At 42.9% G+C, this 16,179-nt stretch overlaps 1 protein-coding gene across 1 annotated transcript in view; it reads left to right on the forward strand.

The window, feature by feature from the left end:
* The first annotated feature begins 877 nt into the window (after positions 1 to 877).
* GEMIN8 (gem nuclear organelle associated protein 8) overlaps positions 878 to 16,179 on the forward strand; it is a 34,159-nt gene continuing 18,857 nt past the window's right edge. Inside the window, exons 1-3 of the mRNA XM_044430570.1 lie at positions 878 to 944; positions 7,059 to 7,096; positions 14,647 to 15,085. Of these exons, the coding sequence (XP_044286505.1) occupies positions 7,094 to 7,096; positions 14,647 to 15,085 (442 nt within the window). The 5' untranslated portion in view covers positions 878 to 944; positions 7,059 to 7,093. The remainder of the gene's footprint in view (positions 945 to 7,058; positions 7,097 to 14,646; positions 15,086 to 16,179) is intronic.

Genomic DNA, 16,179 nt, shown 5'->3' on the forward strand with positions numbered 1-16,179 from the left:
GAACAAGAAAATGGCAGTGTGTAAGGAGGGAAATCTTTTTGGTTTCTGGCAAAGCCTTTCAGAATTCTCCTTAGAAACTGACCCATTAAAATGTTAAAACAGCATTTTTCTGAATTAATTTCTTCCTTTTTTAAGGTTCGTGAAATTGTGCAAGAATAAAATGTTATTATATTGTGCAAAATAAAAATGGCAGAAAATAGAACAAATAGTTTTTAAAATTATTATCTAAATTATTTAATCAGACACACCCCTATGGGAAAATCACTACAATACCAATACTTGCAATTTCATCATTGTGTAATTGCAGAAGAGGTTTGATTGTTTGTTGTAAATAAAACGATCTATGTTTACAGAGGGGCAGAGAGAACGCTTTTAGGTACATGGCACACCTGCAGAATGTTGCCAACAAGCTGACTTTCCTCTTGTAATTAAGCAGGAACAGAACTAACCCGGTGTCCTCATCCCTAAAGAATTTTGCAACAGAATCGATCCATTCTGCTCATTCACATCTAGCACATTTGTGAAGCAGCTGCTAAAATAATGGAGTCAACTTAACCCACCGTGCTAACGCGAGGGGAAAGAGCTTTTATTTGCCTTTCTATCTGACTCGGTCTTTCCGTATAATGTTGGACGATGCGTGCGTGCCCTTCAAGCTGATAAGTGGTCCTTGATGTCATCACAAACTCTTCTGGAGACTGCAGCTCGGCCGCTGTATCACCGGGGCGCGTTGCCCGGCTTGTGATGCCTCCCATGCCCACCAGATGGCGCCATGGGCCAAGAGAGCCCGTCGCGAAAGCGGAACGAGGCTGGGGCGAGGTCCCTGCGCAGCCGCGGGCTTCCTGCGCGTTGCGAGGCCCAGCCACGCCTGTTCCCCTTCGCCTCCCGCAGGAAGGAAGAGCCAGCGCGGGCTAGTGGCCGCCGCCAGCTGCGGGCCCGCCGTCGAAGTACGTGCGCGCGCGCGCGGAGCTTTGCATCTGGTCGTGGGGGGAGCGCCGTCGGCCTGCGGTCCCCTGCACCGGCGAACCAAATGTGCGGGGACCCGCAGCGCTCACGCCCCAGCGCTGGGCAGCGAAGGGGAGGTCCTCCCGGACGCGCGGCTCCGGGCGGGCGGGCGGGAGAAAGAGGAGGCAAGAAGCCGCCGATCCGGAGCGGCCTTCGCCAACCTGGTGGCGTTCCGGGGATTTGGACCGCCACTGCCAGGATTCCCACCCAGCAGGGCCATTGCCATTGCAGCTTGCCTGGGAGGCGCAAGGTTGGGAAGGCTGATCTAGAGGGCCCGCCAGCGACATCCCTTTTTAGTCCGAACGTGCCACCAGATTGCCTTTGCTGCAAGGAGCCGGCATGGCTACTCCTGTGCAATCGCCCACATCGCTTTGCCTCTCAGTCTGTTGCTTCTCGCAGGAATCTGGGTGCTTGAATAATGCAGAAGTATTTATGTACTGACAGCATCTACTATCCTCCCCTTTGCCAAAATAAAAGCCCCCCAGAGCAACTTACAGAGATAAGTGGCATGGCATTTGTGGGGCAACAGTGCAAGCTGCCCTTAGATCACATCTGACCTCCAAGGTCAGGTGGTTCGCAGTTGTTCCCCAGCCCTGCCTAAAGGGCTGAGAATTGAGGCTGTTCTGTGCCAAGCCGGAGACCTGTAGCTCCATGCTAATAAATGTTCTTGAACAGAACTTAGATATCTAAGGCTGGGGTGGACAGCTTCCAGCCATCCAGAAGTTTTGGCCTACAATGCCTAGCATCCCTTATCAGTGGCTGTGCTGGGTCTTCTAGGCCAAAACATCTGGAGGACCACACACTGACCTTTCCTGTTCTGTCGCATGGATGTGTTTCTCTGTTGGAGAGGCCAACAAAGTGTTGCTGGAAGCTCACTTATGAACAGAAGTGACGGGCTTTAAAAATGAAGCAAACGTTAGTGCATAACAGATCAGATGCTAGGTAAAGCCTTGCCCTGCTTGGAGGAGGAGAAGGTGGATAAATCTATCTCTTATGTAGCAATTGATTGATAATTTAGAAATAATATAAACTAAAGGTATTATAAACAGAAGCAGTAGTTGGTGTCCTGGGAACTGTATCTGACCACTGATACAGTTTGTGAATGGCTATTTGCCAAATGCTAATAATTTAATAGTTATTAAACATATTGGGAGGGTGGGGACATCTCACGCACAAAAATTGGGAAGAGTACAAAATTCAGCTCTTTTCCACTTTGGCTTTGCTTATAGAGTAGGAGATTTTTAGTCTTCTTCACCAAGAAATAGACTTGGAAGTATGTTAACACAGACTCACGAAGTCTCCGAAGCCACTTGGAGGTGAGGCTGAGGCTGCATTCCTAAAGACACTGATTAGAGAAAAGGCCCTGTTGAATCCATGGCAACTTAAGCTTTGAACAGACATGCCAAGGATTGTGGTTAGTACAGTTTCCAGTGGCAGATTTCAGTTGTTTGAATCGTTCCTTCGCATTCCTGAAGACTAATGGAGAGAGAATAAATTTCCACAACCTCATACATTCTTGATGTGTGACCGAGTTACCTGGTGCACATGAAACGGTGTTGCTTGTCATGGGTTATTCACCCCACAATGAGCCATGGTGTCCATAAACACCATATGCATATTCAGCCCCAGTTTAGGGACTGGGATACCAGTTTATGTTGAGTGAACCATTTAACCAGATGAGTTATGCAAGGATTAAACAAGGGTTACATAACCTTGTCTGTTCTGGTTTAACCCTCATGAGCGAATTTAAAGAACATGGCTTCCAACACAACACGCAGGCCTTGAAAATGGCAGCTTGGACAACCCACACATGACACACCTCACTGTGGGTTAAATAACCCATCCATTTTATGGTTGCAGGATTTAGTTTTACTTTATACTTTGAGTCCAGATTTTACTTTGGCGTACATGGTGTTGTTGAAATCAACAATTACCCTTGCTTGAGAAATGAATTCTACGTGGGATTTGAAATGTTTAAGTGGTGCAGCTATTGAGCACAGCCGTTTCAGAACCTGTTATTCATGCATGTTTAGGGACTTGGCATGTGATAATTGAGTATATTTAGAAATAATAAGTGCAGAAATGCATATTGTGGCTGCCTGTATTTTCTTACAAGTGTCCCTTGCGCTAGATTTAAATCCAGGCTAAAAACAAATCAGTAGTGTATGATAATTGACTACTCACTATGATGGTTAGAGTAACTGCTTAGCATATGAATGAGGATTTTTTCAGAATTTTATTACTTGGGAAGGTTGGGGTGACTATTTTTGTGCTCTGTTTTTAACAGGGCCAAGAACTTGATATTTGAGTGATGGTCCCACCCTGCTTAGTTAGGGGAACAGAAGCAAAGTTTTCTGATGCCTGCATATTTTCAAGCAGAGGTTAACTTGATTATACTGCCAGTATGTTTCCAGAAACAGTAAAAGGTGTTGGTCCAAAATACCTTCAGCAGCACCTTTCTTCATATGTTCCATCTCCCCCACTAAGGGCCTCTGGAGAGAATCTTCTGCAGTTTGCTTGTGTAAGATTAATGTCAACTATCCAGAGGACTTTCTCAGCGGTTGTCCCTAAAGTGTAGAATCGCCTGGTCAGAAAGATGCATCTGATATCCCAGATTGCTATCTTCAGAAGGAAGTTAAAGATGTATCTCTTCTGACAGGCCTTCCCAGATTAGTTTGTTTTATTTAATATGCTTGTTTTTAGCCTAATTTTAATTATTTAAAAATCTCTTGTAAATCAGCGCCTATGAGAATGGAGCAATATATAAAATCAAACACTATGTGTGTTAACTGGTATTAATTTTTTTTTGGTACTTCAAACTTTTACAGTCCCTTTGGATTGTTAGGAAAGTTCTGCTTTATGGAAAGTTTTCCTCAGTTTGTTCCAAAACTGCTGCTCTTTGCTTGTATCAAGGGCTCCTTGTTCTCCTGTCATGGAAGGCTGGAGAGAGAACAGTCTAACCCCTTTCTGCTATTAATTCTCCCACAAGTGCTGGAGGGCAGCTAGGTTTTGGGAGGACCTTGCCTCCAGGGCCATGAGGATAGACCTTACTGATATTTTGAGGAGCTAGGACATCCCCAGCCGTCTCCTGTTCTTGTTCATGCCTTGTGACGGGAGGCAGGATTTCTTGGCTCTCTCACACATGCCAAGATTAATTTTCATTAACCACAGAGAAAGCTGTATGGTCCATAATTATGTTGTTCAGAAGTGCTCTCACACCTCCACCCCATGAAGCTCTGGAACCTAGAATCATAGAATAATAGAGTTGGAAGGGGCCAGAAGGCCATCGGGTCCAACCCCTGCAGGACACCAAGTTACACCTGTTCTTTGCTCCCCTGTGTTGATGTTTGTGGTTTTGCAATTGGGCAGGGAGCTAGGATGGAGAAGATGGTGGTATTCTTAAGAGGCTCAAGGAGTAAAACAGTGAGAACTTGCGCTGCATGAAATTTCTTATTGTTATTCTCATTTATTTATGTTGTTGCTGTTGTTGTTGCTTTGAATCTGAGACAGATGCTTTAGGAAATTGTTTGAAAAGGAGGACCTCCAATGGAATTATTTCAGTGCCCAGGGCAGTGTCCCTTTAATACTGGTTCCTTGTAAAATGTTTGGTTATCTACTTTGGTATGGACACATACGCTAAATATCCTTTACATGGACCAGACCTCCAGATATTTTGGACTACAAAGTCCAGAATTCTCAACTTTTGGCCCTGCTGGCTCAGACTTGCAAATTCCAAAACATCCAAAGGCTATCTAGTTGTGGAAGGTTGTATTAGATGGATTTGGATAACAGCTTTGCTGCCACCATGTGGTTAAAAAAATGTAGACCTAAGTGTTATGAAGAATTCGTGCCCAGAATGAACTCAGCAACCAGAAATTTTCAACACATGAGATATTTTTAGTCCACTCTTTGTTGACCACCTTCCAACAATGTAGGTGAGTCACACAAGCATCAAGTCTGCCAGTGTCCATGCACGTGGGGGTCAGGCCCTGGGATCTGCCGATGGATTTCCTAATGTGAATAGCTGTTGAGAATATGGAATCAAAGTCATGAAATAAAAATTAGAAAGTATTTCCTCTTGTTTGTAACTACCCTGCTTCCAACTGAAGCGGTTCAGAAGTAATTCTGCTAGATGAAGAATGGAGGCAGGCTCTTCCTGCAGGGGTTTATTTTCTAATTACAGGCAGGAAACGGGAAGGACAATTACAAAAGACTTTGTGTTCCATATGTGAGAAAGAGACCTTTTTGTTTCTAATGCTGACCTTGCTCGAGCCCAGATGTGTTACAGTAAAGAAATCCAGTGGACATGTATAAACTATGAGCAAATGGGCAAACCATAAGAGAAGGTTTTCTTGAGAGCATGGGAAACCGCATGCTGGGATGAACAAAATGGGACTGAGGGAGGACACAGTATAGCTCTAAAGCCTGAGAACGCTGCTGAGTTCTGTTAAAAATCACCTCAGCTTGGTACTCTCTGGGGTGGGGGGCTGTTCCCTCCTGCCTTCAAAATCAGGAGAATTTCATTAAGTCCAATCTTCTTGGCACCTTCAGGTCTGAGAGACTGGAAATCTTTTCCCATGTGAGTAGTCTGATGGCCAGGGCGTGTGCACCTCCATACCTCTGGGGGAAGGGTTAGTGAGTAATGATCAAGCCCTTTCTTAGCTGCACAATTGTGCTAGCCGGCCTTTGTGCTGCCTTGCAGAAGCTTCCTAATTTGCATTTCACATGAAGGGAAGCCATCCTGATATCACCCATCTCCTTTCACTCTGATCATCGGCTGTGCTAAGAGATGAAAAAAAAAAATCTGCAGAAGATAATTGGCGTTCCAGATTGCACCCCATACAGGCTTCATAGCATGTTCCTTTTTCCTTTCCCTAGTTTCTTTTCTGCAGTGGTGTGAAGCCTTAGCTTCCAAACATTTGTTTCACAAAAAATCCTGCCAATGGAAGCATATCTGTCTTTCGGGCTTACCTGCTGATTCTGCACCCTTAACATTTGTTTAATAGTGGTGGTGTGAAAGGAATACAGATTACAGAATTGACCCAGACTTTATTGAGCAGCATTAGCAGCCCAGGCTGTCCGGGGGTGATGCCCAGCACAGAGCGTGCTCTCAAGGACACTGCCAGAACAAGGCTCTGCAGAAGCACTTTGGATTTTAGTGCGGATTGTTTCCACAGTCCATCAAGAGCTTTGGCTGTGTAGCCAGCACACTGTGTGCCAGTTCATACATACTTGTTTTATTATAAATAAATGGAAATAAAACAAATCCATTTCAGATGTGTTGCAAAACACAAGGACTGTACTGAATTGACTCTCACTGGTTCTCCGCTGTTTTACCTGCTGTAAACTCTGTTTTGTGTTTGATCTTGCTAGTAGACCAAATATGCTTTAGCTGAAAGCAGACCAACGGCATCCATGCTGGGGGATGGAGACAGAGATTAGTCATTGAAACCTATACATACAGTCTAGGGCAATCCCCACCAATTTCAGTGGCACTCTCTGCCAAGTTAATTTGCTGAAGACTGGGAGAGATGAAGTTGAGAAACCAAGTTGGGGACGGGGAATTTAGGGCTTTATCCACGAATGACTGGGCTGATCTCATGAATCCTATTCCAGATCACTGGTTTTGCCCAGCCTTTCCATCTCGTGGGCCTTGTCTTAGAATTAGGAAGGGAGGCTGAAGACAGATGCCACCAAGAAATAAATGCCTTTGTTGCTGGTGCCCTGCACTCCTGCTTCAGATGATGATGGAGGCAAGAGCAGAGCCTCCCTTGATGATCTGAAAAATTCATAGGAGAGAAGAAGCTCTTTGACATATTCCCTTCCTTGCCCTTCCTTGGGCTTTTCAGATCATGAGAAGCACCTTGAATAGTATCCTGGAATTTCACTGGCTGTAGCAATCTTCCCATCTTCCTCCACACCAATGGGGAGATGCTCGGAGTTGTAGTCTAACACATCTGGAGGATAACGGGTCAAGCAAGCCTGGATTATAGCTATTTTAAAAAATAAATCTATATGTTAAATTCTGATTATTCTAACCTCTTTTTGTCTTTTAGCTCACATTGGTCACTGCTACACATTCTCACAGATAATGGTAAGAATCTTTCCTTATATTTTGCACAGTAGTGGTGTACTTGGTGCTGGTGGATACAGATAATTGAATGACATTTCAGAGAATCTCTTATGAAATTCAGTTGTAATTCAAGGATTATATGTGTACTGGCTGCCTTGTCAAGGACCCTAAAATGTAAGGCGAAGGAAGATGCAAGAGCTGCCGTTCATCTGGCTCCCAGTGGTTTCTGGTCTGATGGCTCCTCTCATCCCTGGCTATCACGACAGGGCTGATTATGACCATCGCGACTTCCCGGGCTGGCCCTACCATTAGGCAGAGTGAGGCAGCTGCCAAAGGCAATAACGGGCAATACTGGTGATGCACTAGAGAACCATGTCCCACTTTGCCTGCCCCATAAATCCCTAAGCTAGTCTTTCTACTCTCGCATCCAGTGGAGGAAGGAGTCCTGGCACCAGCTGTGGAGTGATGTTCAGCTGCTGGTCGAGTCAGTCTCTGGATATGAATTGGGATGCCATCTTCTATTTTGCTGTGGGTAGCAAAGTCATGTCCTGTCTTAAGCTGGCAAGAGCTGATCTAACAGCCTGTTGGATGGCCTGCTAAGAAGACAGCCATGAAAAGCACTGGAAAGAGCAAAACATTTTAAGCTAAACTGATCAGTATTAGCTTGTGGGGAGCATGGAAGGCATATGCATGTTCATGCTGTAATTTTATGTGCCTTATTACCTGACAGAGAGTAATAGTGCTATTAGTGAACTCATTAGTGCTATTGTATGATGACATTGCTACTCTTTAAATTGGCTTTCTCCAATCTAGTGCCCTCTCTATATGTATTAGTGTTGTGACTTCTTCATGACTGGTTGGCAGATGTTGGGAGTTAGAGTCCAACACAAAAGAAAGTATATCCTCAGATACATGAAGAAAACATTTGTTAAATATTCTTTCCTTTGTTTCGTTGTTTCTGCAATGTGTAGTCCAACATACCTGGTGGACACCAGCTTGGAGAAGGCTGCTTCAGATTATGCAGTTCTTCATATACAAAAATGTATGATAGGGAGAATAATGTATGATAGGGAGAACACCAATTAGAGTTGAATTCTTTAAAACAAACAAGCAATGGACTCCTTCCTTCTGTATGCAATTAATTCCTTTATTACAAAATGGAAAGAATGTGGATCAACTGTGGGGAGTTGTAGGAAGACTGCCCACCAAAACTCAGTGACTCAATAAGGAGAGCAGTAATCGGAGAAGAGGCCAGTGGTATCGCTGAAGCAGCAGGAGAAATCCACAGCTAGATGGGAAAAACCATCCATTGCGCAGGTATCACACAGATATTCCATAATGCTAGGCTTTATGGAAGAGCAATGAGAAGAAAGCCATCTCTGAAACAAGCCTATATCAAAGTCTGTTTGGAGTTGCAAAAAGACATGTGGGAGATGCATGTGGGGAGAGATTCTCTGGTCTGATGAGACCAAAACTGCTTGTTGGCCTTGCTGCAAAGCTGTGTGTGGTGCAAAGCCAAGAGGGCTCCTTGCCCTGAGAACACCATCCCCATCCTGAGGCATGGCAGTGGCAGCATTATGTTGCAGGGGTGCTTTTCCTCAGCAGAAACTGGAAAACTAGTCAGGATTGAGGGCAGCATTGAAGAAGCCAAATGCAGAGTAGATCTAGAGCAAACTCTCTCAGTCTGCAAAAGACCTAGGGTTGGGATGAAGGCTCACCTTTCAGTAGGACAGTGAGCCTAAACTCTGAGTAACAGCCAGAGTAACACTGGAGTGGTTTTAAAATACAACCTGAATGTCTTAGAATGGCCCAGTCAAAGCCTAGACTCCACTCCAGTTTAGGATCATTAGCAAGGCTTGAAAGTTGGCGTTCACCAGCACCCCCTGAGCTGCAGTAATTTTGCCAGGAGGAATGGCTGAGCTGCACGGAACTGATAGAGACATACCCAAGAAGACTTTGCTGCCAAAGTTGCTTCTTCTGTAGTGACTCTGGTATTGTGGTAAAAAAGGGACAGGAAGCATCTTAGGTGCACATCTGAAAATGTGATTGGAAAATCCTACTAGAGCTAGTTGCAGCTAAACAAAGAGTCCACTGAGAGTAGATGTGTAAGCAAAAGAGTGTTTCTGCATTTAACAATTGTTGAGCCTTAAAAATAGATGCATCAAATATCTTAATCACTGCAACATTCAGACATCCTTCAGATGTGAGATTCTTTTATAGGCTGAGGCCAGGGGAAAGTAGCACTGTAGATGTTTTATAGATTCACAGCTGCTGTTTGCTTGGTAAATGTCTACAACCTATAAAGCTTAGAAAGTTCATAACATTCATGCATCTTCAAAATCATTTTACATTTAAGACACAGAGGTTTTAACTGGGCTTCATACATTTTTGTTGTTTGCTTTTTAAATGCTTAAACTCCACCAAACTTCTTCATTTTCTGAAAGCTAGAGGTTTCTCAGGGTCACTACTTCTCCCTTCCCTCACTCTAAAAGAAGTATTTGGCTAAGCAGCAGAATCACAATTCTGACTACTTGAAACAATCCTTTGTGTTCCTTTCCTAAATTAACAACAGCTAGGCAAATTAGCCAGCTGTATTCCACTTTTTTCAGTGGAGTCACCACCAAGCTCTGCTTGAGAACCATTTCTCTTTAAAATAACAGCTGGTGATAATATTTTGCATTTGAGAATATGCTTAAAGACCTTGAAGGCCAGGATTGAAACTACTCTCATACCTGCAGAAACTATTGCTGATAGTTCCTAAACTTTTCAGTAAGTTAAGCCAACAAATTCCTTCCACATGAAACTTCAGATACAGAGAGAGAGAGAGGGAGGGAGAGATATTTCTCCAAAATTTTGTCCATTGACTTAGTTCAGTAAGACATCTGGGTTCCCAGGTCAGCAGCTGTCTGTAAGCTAGCTCACTCTTCCCCAATATGGTGACTGTCACATATTTAATTTGTTCATTCATTTATATACCACCTAATAGCTGAGGCAGCACATCCCATACTAGGAATTGCAGTCCAAAGCATGTGGAGCGCATGAAGCTGGAAAAGATTGAGCCAGCTTCTCAGGGAGAAGGCTCAGCTGGTGGGCATTGGGGGTGGGTTTGCTTTCAAATGTGGTCAGTCATGTGTATCCCAAAATGGTACAGTCCTCTTATAGGTACTGCAGAGCTCTGCCAGCAAGTTCAGATGCACTGAGCAACAGTGACGCTGTCATTTGTCCCCAAAATCTAGTCTGCAAAATCTGACCTTGAATTCAGAATCCTTATGTGAGATTTGCAGGTTTTAAGTTCCTTGCTTTTAAAAAAAGTAAAGCAAGTATATATCGACATCATAAAAGGCCTTTATGTTGTAGGGCAGCATTGTGTATAAAAGTAAGCATATTATTGGAGCAATTTGTTCATGTTCATGAAAGCAAACTTCAAAAGATTATTGGGTGCAGCTCAGTGCCATAAAATAATGGGAATGGTACCATTGACTTCAGTGGGATGGAGATCCAACCCATTGTCAAGACTTCCCCCTCCCTGAAGCTTTTCAGAGATGGGCTGAGGGGAGGGAGAGATCTCTACTTGTATTCAAGTATGTCTGACACAAAAAACTGTCCTTCTAGCCCATGGGAACCAGAAAGTGAAAGTAGCCAGAAACAAAAGGAGGCTGACCCTTCAAGACTCATTGTCAAAGCCGAATGGCAAAGAGTAAATACAATTAGGCTTTTGGAATTCATTTATTCTTAACAGTTGTGGGTGGAATACTCACATGGCAAAAGTCATTCTGTCCACTTCTGGGATATCTTGCCTGTGAAATGTATATTCCTTCGCGCAGATACTTCATTGCATCAAGTTTCTCTTGACAGCTTTTTCACACTGAAATAAGACTCCCGGGTTTCACACCACAACCAGCGATTCTGTCAAAACAGACTTTGGGGCAGGTGCTGGGGCCCATTTGGTAGAATGAGCAGAAAAAAAATCTAAATGCAACACATCCAGTTTATTACTGGTTGAAGTAAAGACACTTCAGCAGATAAAGTGCCCCCTCCTCAGCCGCTGTAGATTCAGAGTCTATATTTTCCAAATACCTTATGACCATAATAGTGGGATAAAGAGGTGGGTTTGCCCTATAAAGAGGGAATAGCAACCTCTTGATTAATTACAGGAGATTTTGCATGCACAAGTGCATGCATGGGCTATGGAACATATTCCCAGAACCATAGAATAGTAGCGTTAAAGGGGGCCTGTATGACCAGCGGGTCCCACTCCCAGCTCAGTGCAGGACTGCAAATTAAAGCATCCTGACAGCAGATGGCTGTCCAACGGAATGCCTTTCTTTCCCTTACGAGGGCTAAAACTTAGAAGGCTTGTGTAGAGGAGGGCCATTTGTGAGAGAGGTAACCATTTGTCCTAATTTTCCAAAAATCACTAAAGGAAAAATATATTTTTTTATTCTTTTCCCACCCTACACACTTTCTGCATTTTTCTTCCCAGGCCTTCTCATCTGGGTGGGGGTGAAGGAAAAACTGTGCAAACAGAGGCTCTTTGTGATCTAACAATGGAGCTGTTTGAAGGACACAACATCCCACTGTGGGTTATTTAACCCACAGTGAGACTGAGATCCACACAGATTGTGTGCAAGCAGCATGTTGATAGGCAGCCCCTGCTTAGAGGCCGTCATTTATATGGAAATTTCTTAGGGATTCTCCTTACTACTGAGTGGTATAGAAACAGTACAATTTAAGTAAGTAAATAGAAATAAATACTTTGGAGGATCTTTATGTCTTAGATATCTGAGCATCCTTTTGTGGTTGCTGTAAGTTACAGAAGCTTTTGTTGGCTTGATCTTCCATCTCTTGGTTTTGGATTTGAACCTTTTCCTTCCAAAATATGGGTTAATGACTTGCATTTTCTTTGAAATAAGCCATTCAATCCCACTGTTTCTTTATCTTTGCTGCTTGCACATTTAATAGATGGATTTCTGTCAGTCAGTGCTAAATCCAGTTGTAGGTTTTAATGAGCTTGTCTTACATATAAGATCACCAGAGAGAAGTATAGTCTAATTTTGTAAATGTATACTCTCCTAGCCTAGAATTATAAAAATACTGTTCTTTATATTAAATATAGTACATCAGAACATCATAGCATATGTACCTCAGGACAGGATTATGATAGTGCAGAAAGATTTGACAGATATGATGGTTGTTGTCAGCAAAATGACAGACCTTCTCTCTCAACTGCTTGATAAAGGAACATTAAAAGAGATAGATATAACTAGTAGCTATATCTTCCTTGAAATTCTTTGGTCCTTTCACTGCATTTTCTAGTTGTTTGCAGTCTGTGAAGATGTACTTCTGCCCTAAGTCTCCCACCCTTTAGCTTCATGGGATGATCAGAGTTCAAGTACTGTGAGAGCATATTATCCATCTTTTCTACAACATGAAACAATTTATAACAACTCTATTTGTGTTCCCCTTGTGCATCTTTTCTGTAAGGTAAAATGCCCTTTCTTCATAGGGAGATTCATCCAGCCCCTTGAAAGTTCTGCTTGCCTTTTCTTGTGCCTTTACTAGTTCTAAAATAACTTTTATGAGGTGTGGTGATCAGAATTGCACACTTGGGATTGATTGATTGACACAACCTTAGGGCAACTAAAATGATCAAAGGGTTAGAGCAACTCCGCCTGAGGAATGGCTGCAAAAACTGGGATTGTTTAGCTTAGAAAGATGATGAGTAAGAGGAGACGTGATGTAGGTATTTAAAATAATGCATGGCACACAGAAAGAAGACAGGGACACTTTCTTCTCCCTCTCCTAGAATATTAGATCCTGAGATCCTTCCATGAAGCTGATCAGTTGGAAATAGAGATAAAAGAACATTCTTATTGAGACAACACGTTACATTACAGAATTCACTGCCAGAGGGATCAGTGATGGCCACCAATTTTGATGGGTTTAAAAGGGGATTGGACAAATCCATGGAGGAGGCAGCGGCTATCAAAGGCTATTAGCCTTGCTGGCTTTGTCCTACTTCCATTTTGCCTGTATATACCAGTTGCTGAGGACTTTGGGCAAGTGGAACTCTTGTACCCCTCCTGCTTGAAGGATCCTGTATACTGCTGGTTTGTTGCCATGTGAGCAGAATGCTTGATTGTCTGGACCACTGGCCTGTTTCAGGATGGCTTTTCTTATGCTCACATGGTGGCTGTTTTCAGTTTAGAGGCTGTGGGGTAACAGAGTGTTGGAACGGGACCTGCAAGATCTGAATTCTAGTCCTCACATGGAGACAAAGTTCACTGAGTGACTTTGGGCCTTTCAGTGACTCTCAGCCTAACCTACTTGACAAGGTTAAATGGAGAAAAAGAGGACCATGTAAGCCATCTTGGGTTCCCTTCAAGAAGAAAAATGTGGGATAAAAATGTAATTAAAATGAAATACTTGTGGTAAACTAAGGGAAGCTGCCAGTCATTGCAAAATCAAAGTCTCTTGCAAATCACATAAATGTAGTACCACCTAACTGGGCATTTTTGGAGACATACAAATGGTTCTCCCACCAGTTGTATATGAAAGGTGCTACTGTTACCCTTAAGGACGTTGGTACTTGGCTAAAAAATGGACTCGGCCCTTATTTGAATGTGCTCCTTGATGGAACTTAGGGGTTTCTGCCAGGAGAACACAGATACAGGGTTGCATTAGCATCCAATAGTGGTGCCCATGGCATCAGTGTTTCCCTGGACATCTTCCTTGCTGCCAGCCAAGACACTCTACTCTTACCCATTTTTATATTTAAAAAGTCTGTTACTTTCTTACTTGCAGCTGGGATTGCTTTAAGGTGAGATGGAAGGCTCTAGCTGCTGCCATGAACTTCCCATAAGCTCCTCTTAGTAAGTTCCTTGCCTTTTGTGACTAATCATGCCCACTTATGACAGCCATTTCATGGTTGTGCCCAGGAAAGTTTTTAAAATTTCGCAACAAGCCCACAAATCCAGAGGGGCGCTTAGCCTTGCATTAGTATGCTTACAGGTCTTCCTGGCCTTTCCTTCCAGAAAATCACCTGAAGAAAAGATAGACTTCTAAAGGCTGCCAGGCCACCTCAAGAGATCAATATAGTAATGTGACATCCCTCCTGCTGTATCACTCGATATTTGCCTTGCCCTCTGTTCTTCTCTTGGCCTTCTGATGTCTCCAGCTCCTCATTTCTCTAATAAATACTAACATGGGCAGCATTCTTTCTTTTTCTTTTGTCTTTAATTTTGGTCTGAATGTTATTCTGCTGACAGATATTAATGTGGTCATTAGATGTCTTGAAGCTGCCAAAGTTTGCAGGTGCATACGGAAAGCTGGCAGAGTCCCCTATACTTGAGTTCCCCCGTGAAAGCAAACAGGTTATATTTCAGGTGCGTCTTTTCCAAATAAATGGCAAAGTTGGATTGCATGATTCATTCCATTTATTTTGCATACTGACTGTCTACTTATGTGACAGGTTTTAGGTTTTTTCTTTCTAAATAAAGTGAGAAATTTTTCTATTTAAAACATTTTTAGAATGGGTTCTTATATCCTTGAATTTTATCATTTTTTAAAAGGAAAATCCAATGCCTCAAGATGTAGGACCATGGTATTCCCATAAAGTGTACGCAAGATACTGGAAGCATTATAATCAAGCCATGGAGTGGATGTGCAGGCACAAAATGGCTTACAGGAAAGCCATGGCATCCTTGTACAATCCATCACTGTTTTCTTCTGAAAATCATCCCAGTAAACGTTACCATGACTGGGATGAAGGTGGCCCCATGGAAGACGGATCCTATTGTGCCTTTACCAGAAGCAGCAAGGCCCCGTACATTCCCCGACCTTCGCGTGCCCCTCCTAATACTGGCAGAAGAGAAGCAGTGGAAAGGGAGTCTGAAACAGATACGGAATCTGAAGGCGAAGGGGAAATTGAGTATGACCTGAGCAATATGGAAATTACAGAAGAGCTTCGCCAGTATTTTGAACAGACTGAGAGGCACAGGGAAGAACTGCGTAAGTGCCTGCCTTATGCCCATTCTCCATATCTGTTTATTTTAATACTGCTTATCCCTTTTTGTATGCATGTTTGGATTTATTTACTAAATTGGTAGTCCATCTATACACTAAAACAGTGCTGACAAAAATTAAATTCATATAAAATGCAACATAAAATCCAGGTGCGCTTTGGTGAGACTGTTTATCTGGATGTATTTCAGCTGGGGTCCAGGCAGGTTTTGGTACAGGAAAAAACTAGTCACGGTTGTTCTGTATGATGACCTATGTCAGGAGAGAGATGGGGGAATGTAGTCCTGTTGATACATCTGGATATCTCAGCAGCCATCAGTACAACTGACCATGGTAACCTTCTGAGTTGGGAGTGGAGGGTACTTCATTGCAGTGCTTCTACTTCTACCTGACTAGTCAGTTTCAGCAGGTGGCCCCGGAGAGACAGTGCTTGGCCCCCTTGGTAGAATTCTAACTAGAGTTTGTTTGAGACCCATTAAACTATAAAAGTTTATTTCTGAATATCTGTACTCAGGTTAATATTACAGGGTTTGTAAAATTTGCTGCTGAAGGTATCCTCTGTTTTCCAGCGGGAACGGGTGAGTTGTTTATTTTCCTTATTGTAACACCCAATCATGCTTTGTTTGCCCTTTTTTGTTTTAGCTTTGGTGCTCCTTTTCCACTTTCTACTCCATGGTAACATTTTGAAACATTGCAAAAAAAAACCCTTTATTTGTTTAATCTTTATATTTTGAAATCTGCACAGTTTGAATGCCATAAGTATTTAACTTAATCTTAATCTGGTACTTCTGTCATTCAGTTTAGCAGAATCTTGGACCAGCTCCAAGGAAATCCTTGGGCTGCATGGTTGAGGACTTTAGGAAACCCCAAATATAAGCATATATTAAGGAACAGCCATTTGCTTTGGTTTCATCTAGCTGTTTATGCTCTGATCACCTTTGCCCGCTAGGTACTGCTAGTTCACAGCGGTGCAAGGAATCATCTTCTCCACTCTTCTTTTCTTAATTACAACTGGACTCTTTTAAGAGTGAAGCCTTTAGGCAAATCAATAGCATCTTTTTTCCTGAATAGCAGTTTCTAAA

The sequence above is a fragment of the Varanus komodoensis genome, unplaced genomic scaffold (genome assembly GCF_004798865.1).
Source record: "Varanus komodoensis strain SLA01 unplaced genomic scaffold, ASM479886v1 scaffold1, whole genome shotgun sequence".
NCBI lineage: Eukaryota > Metazoa > Chordata > Lepidosauria > Squamata > Varanidae > Varanus > Varanus komodoensis.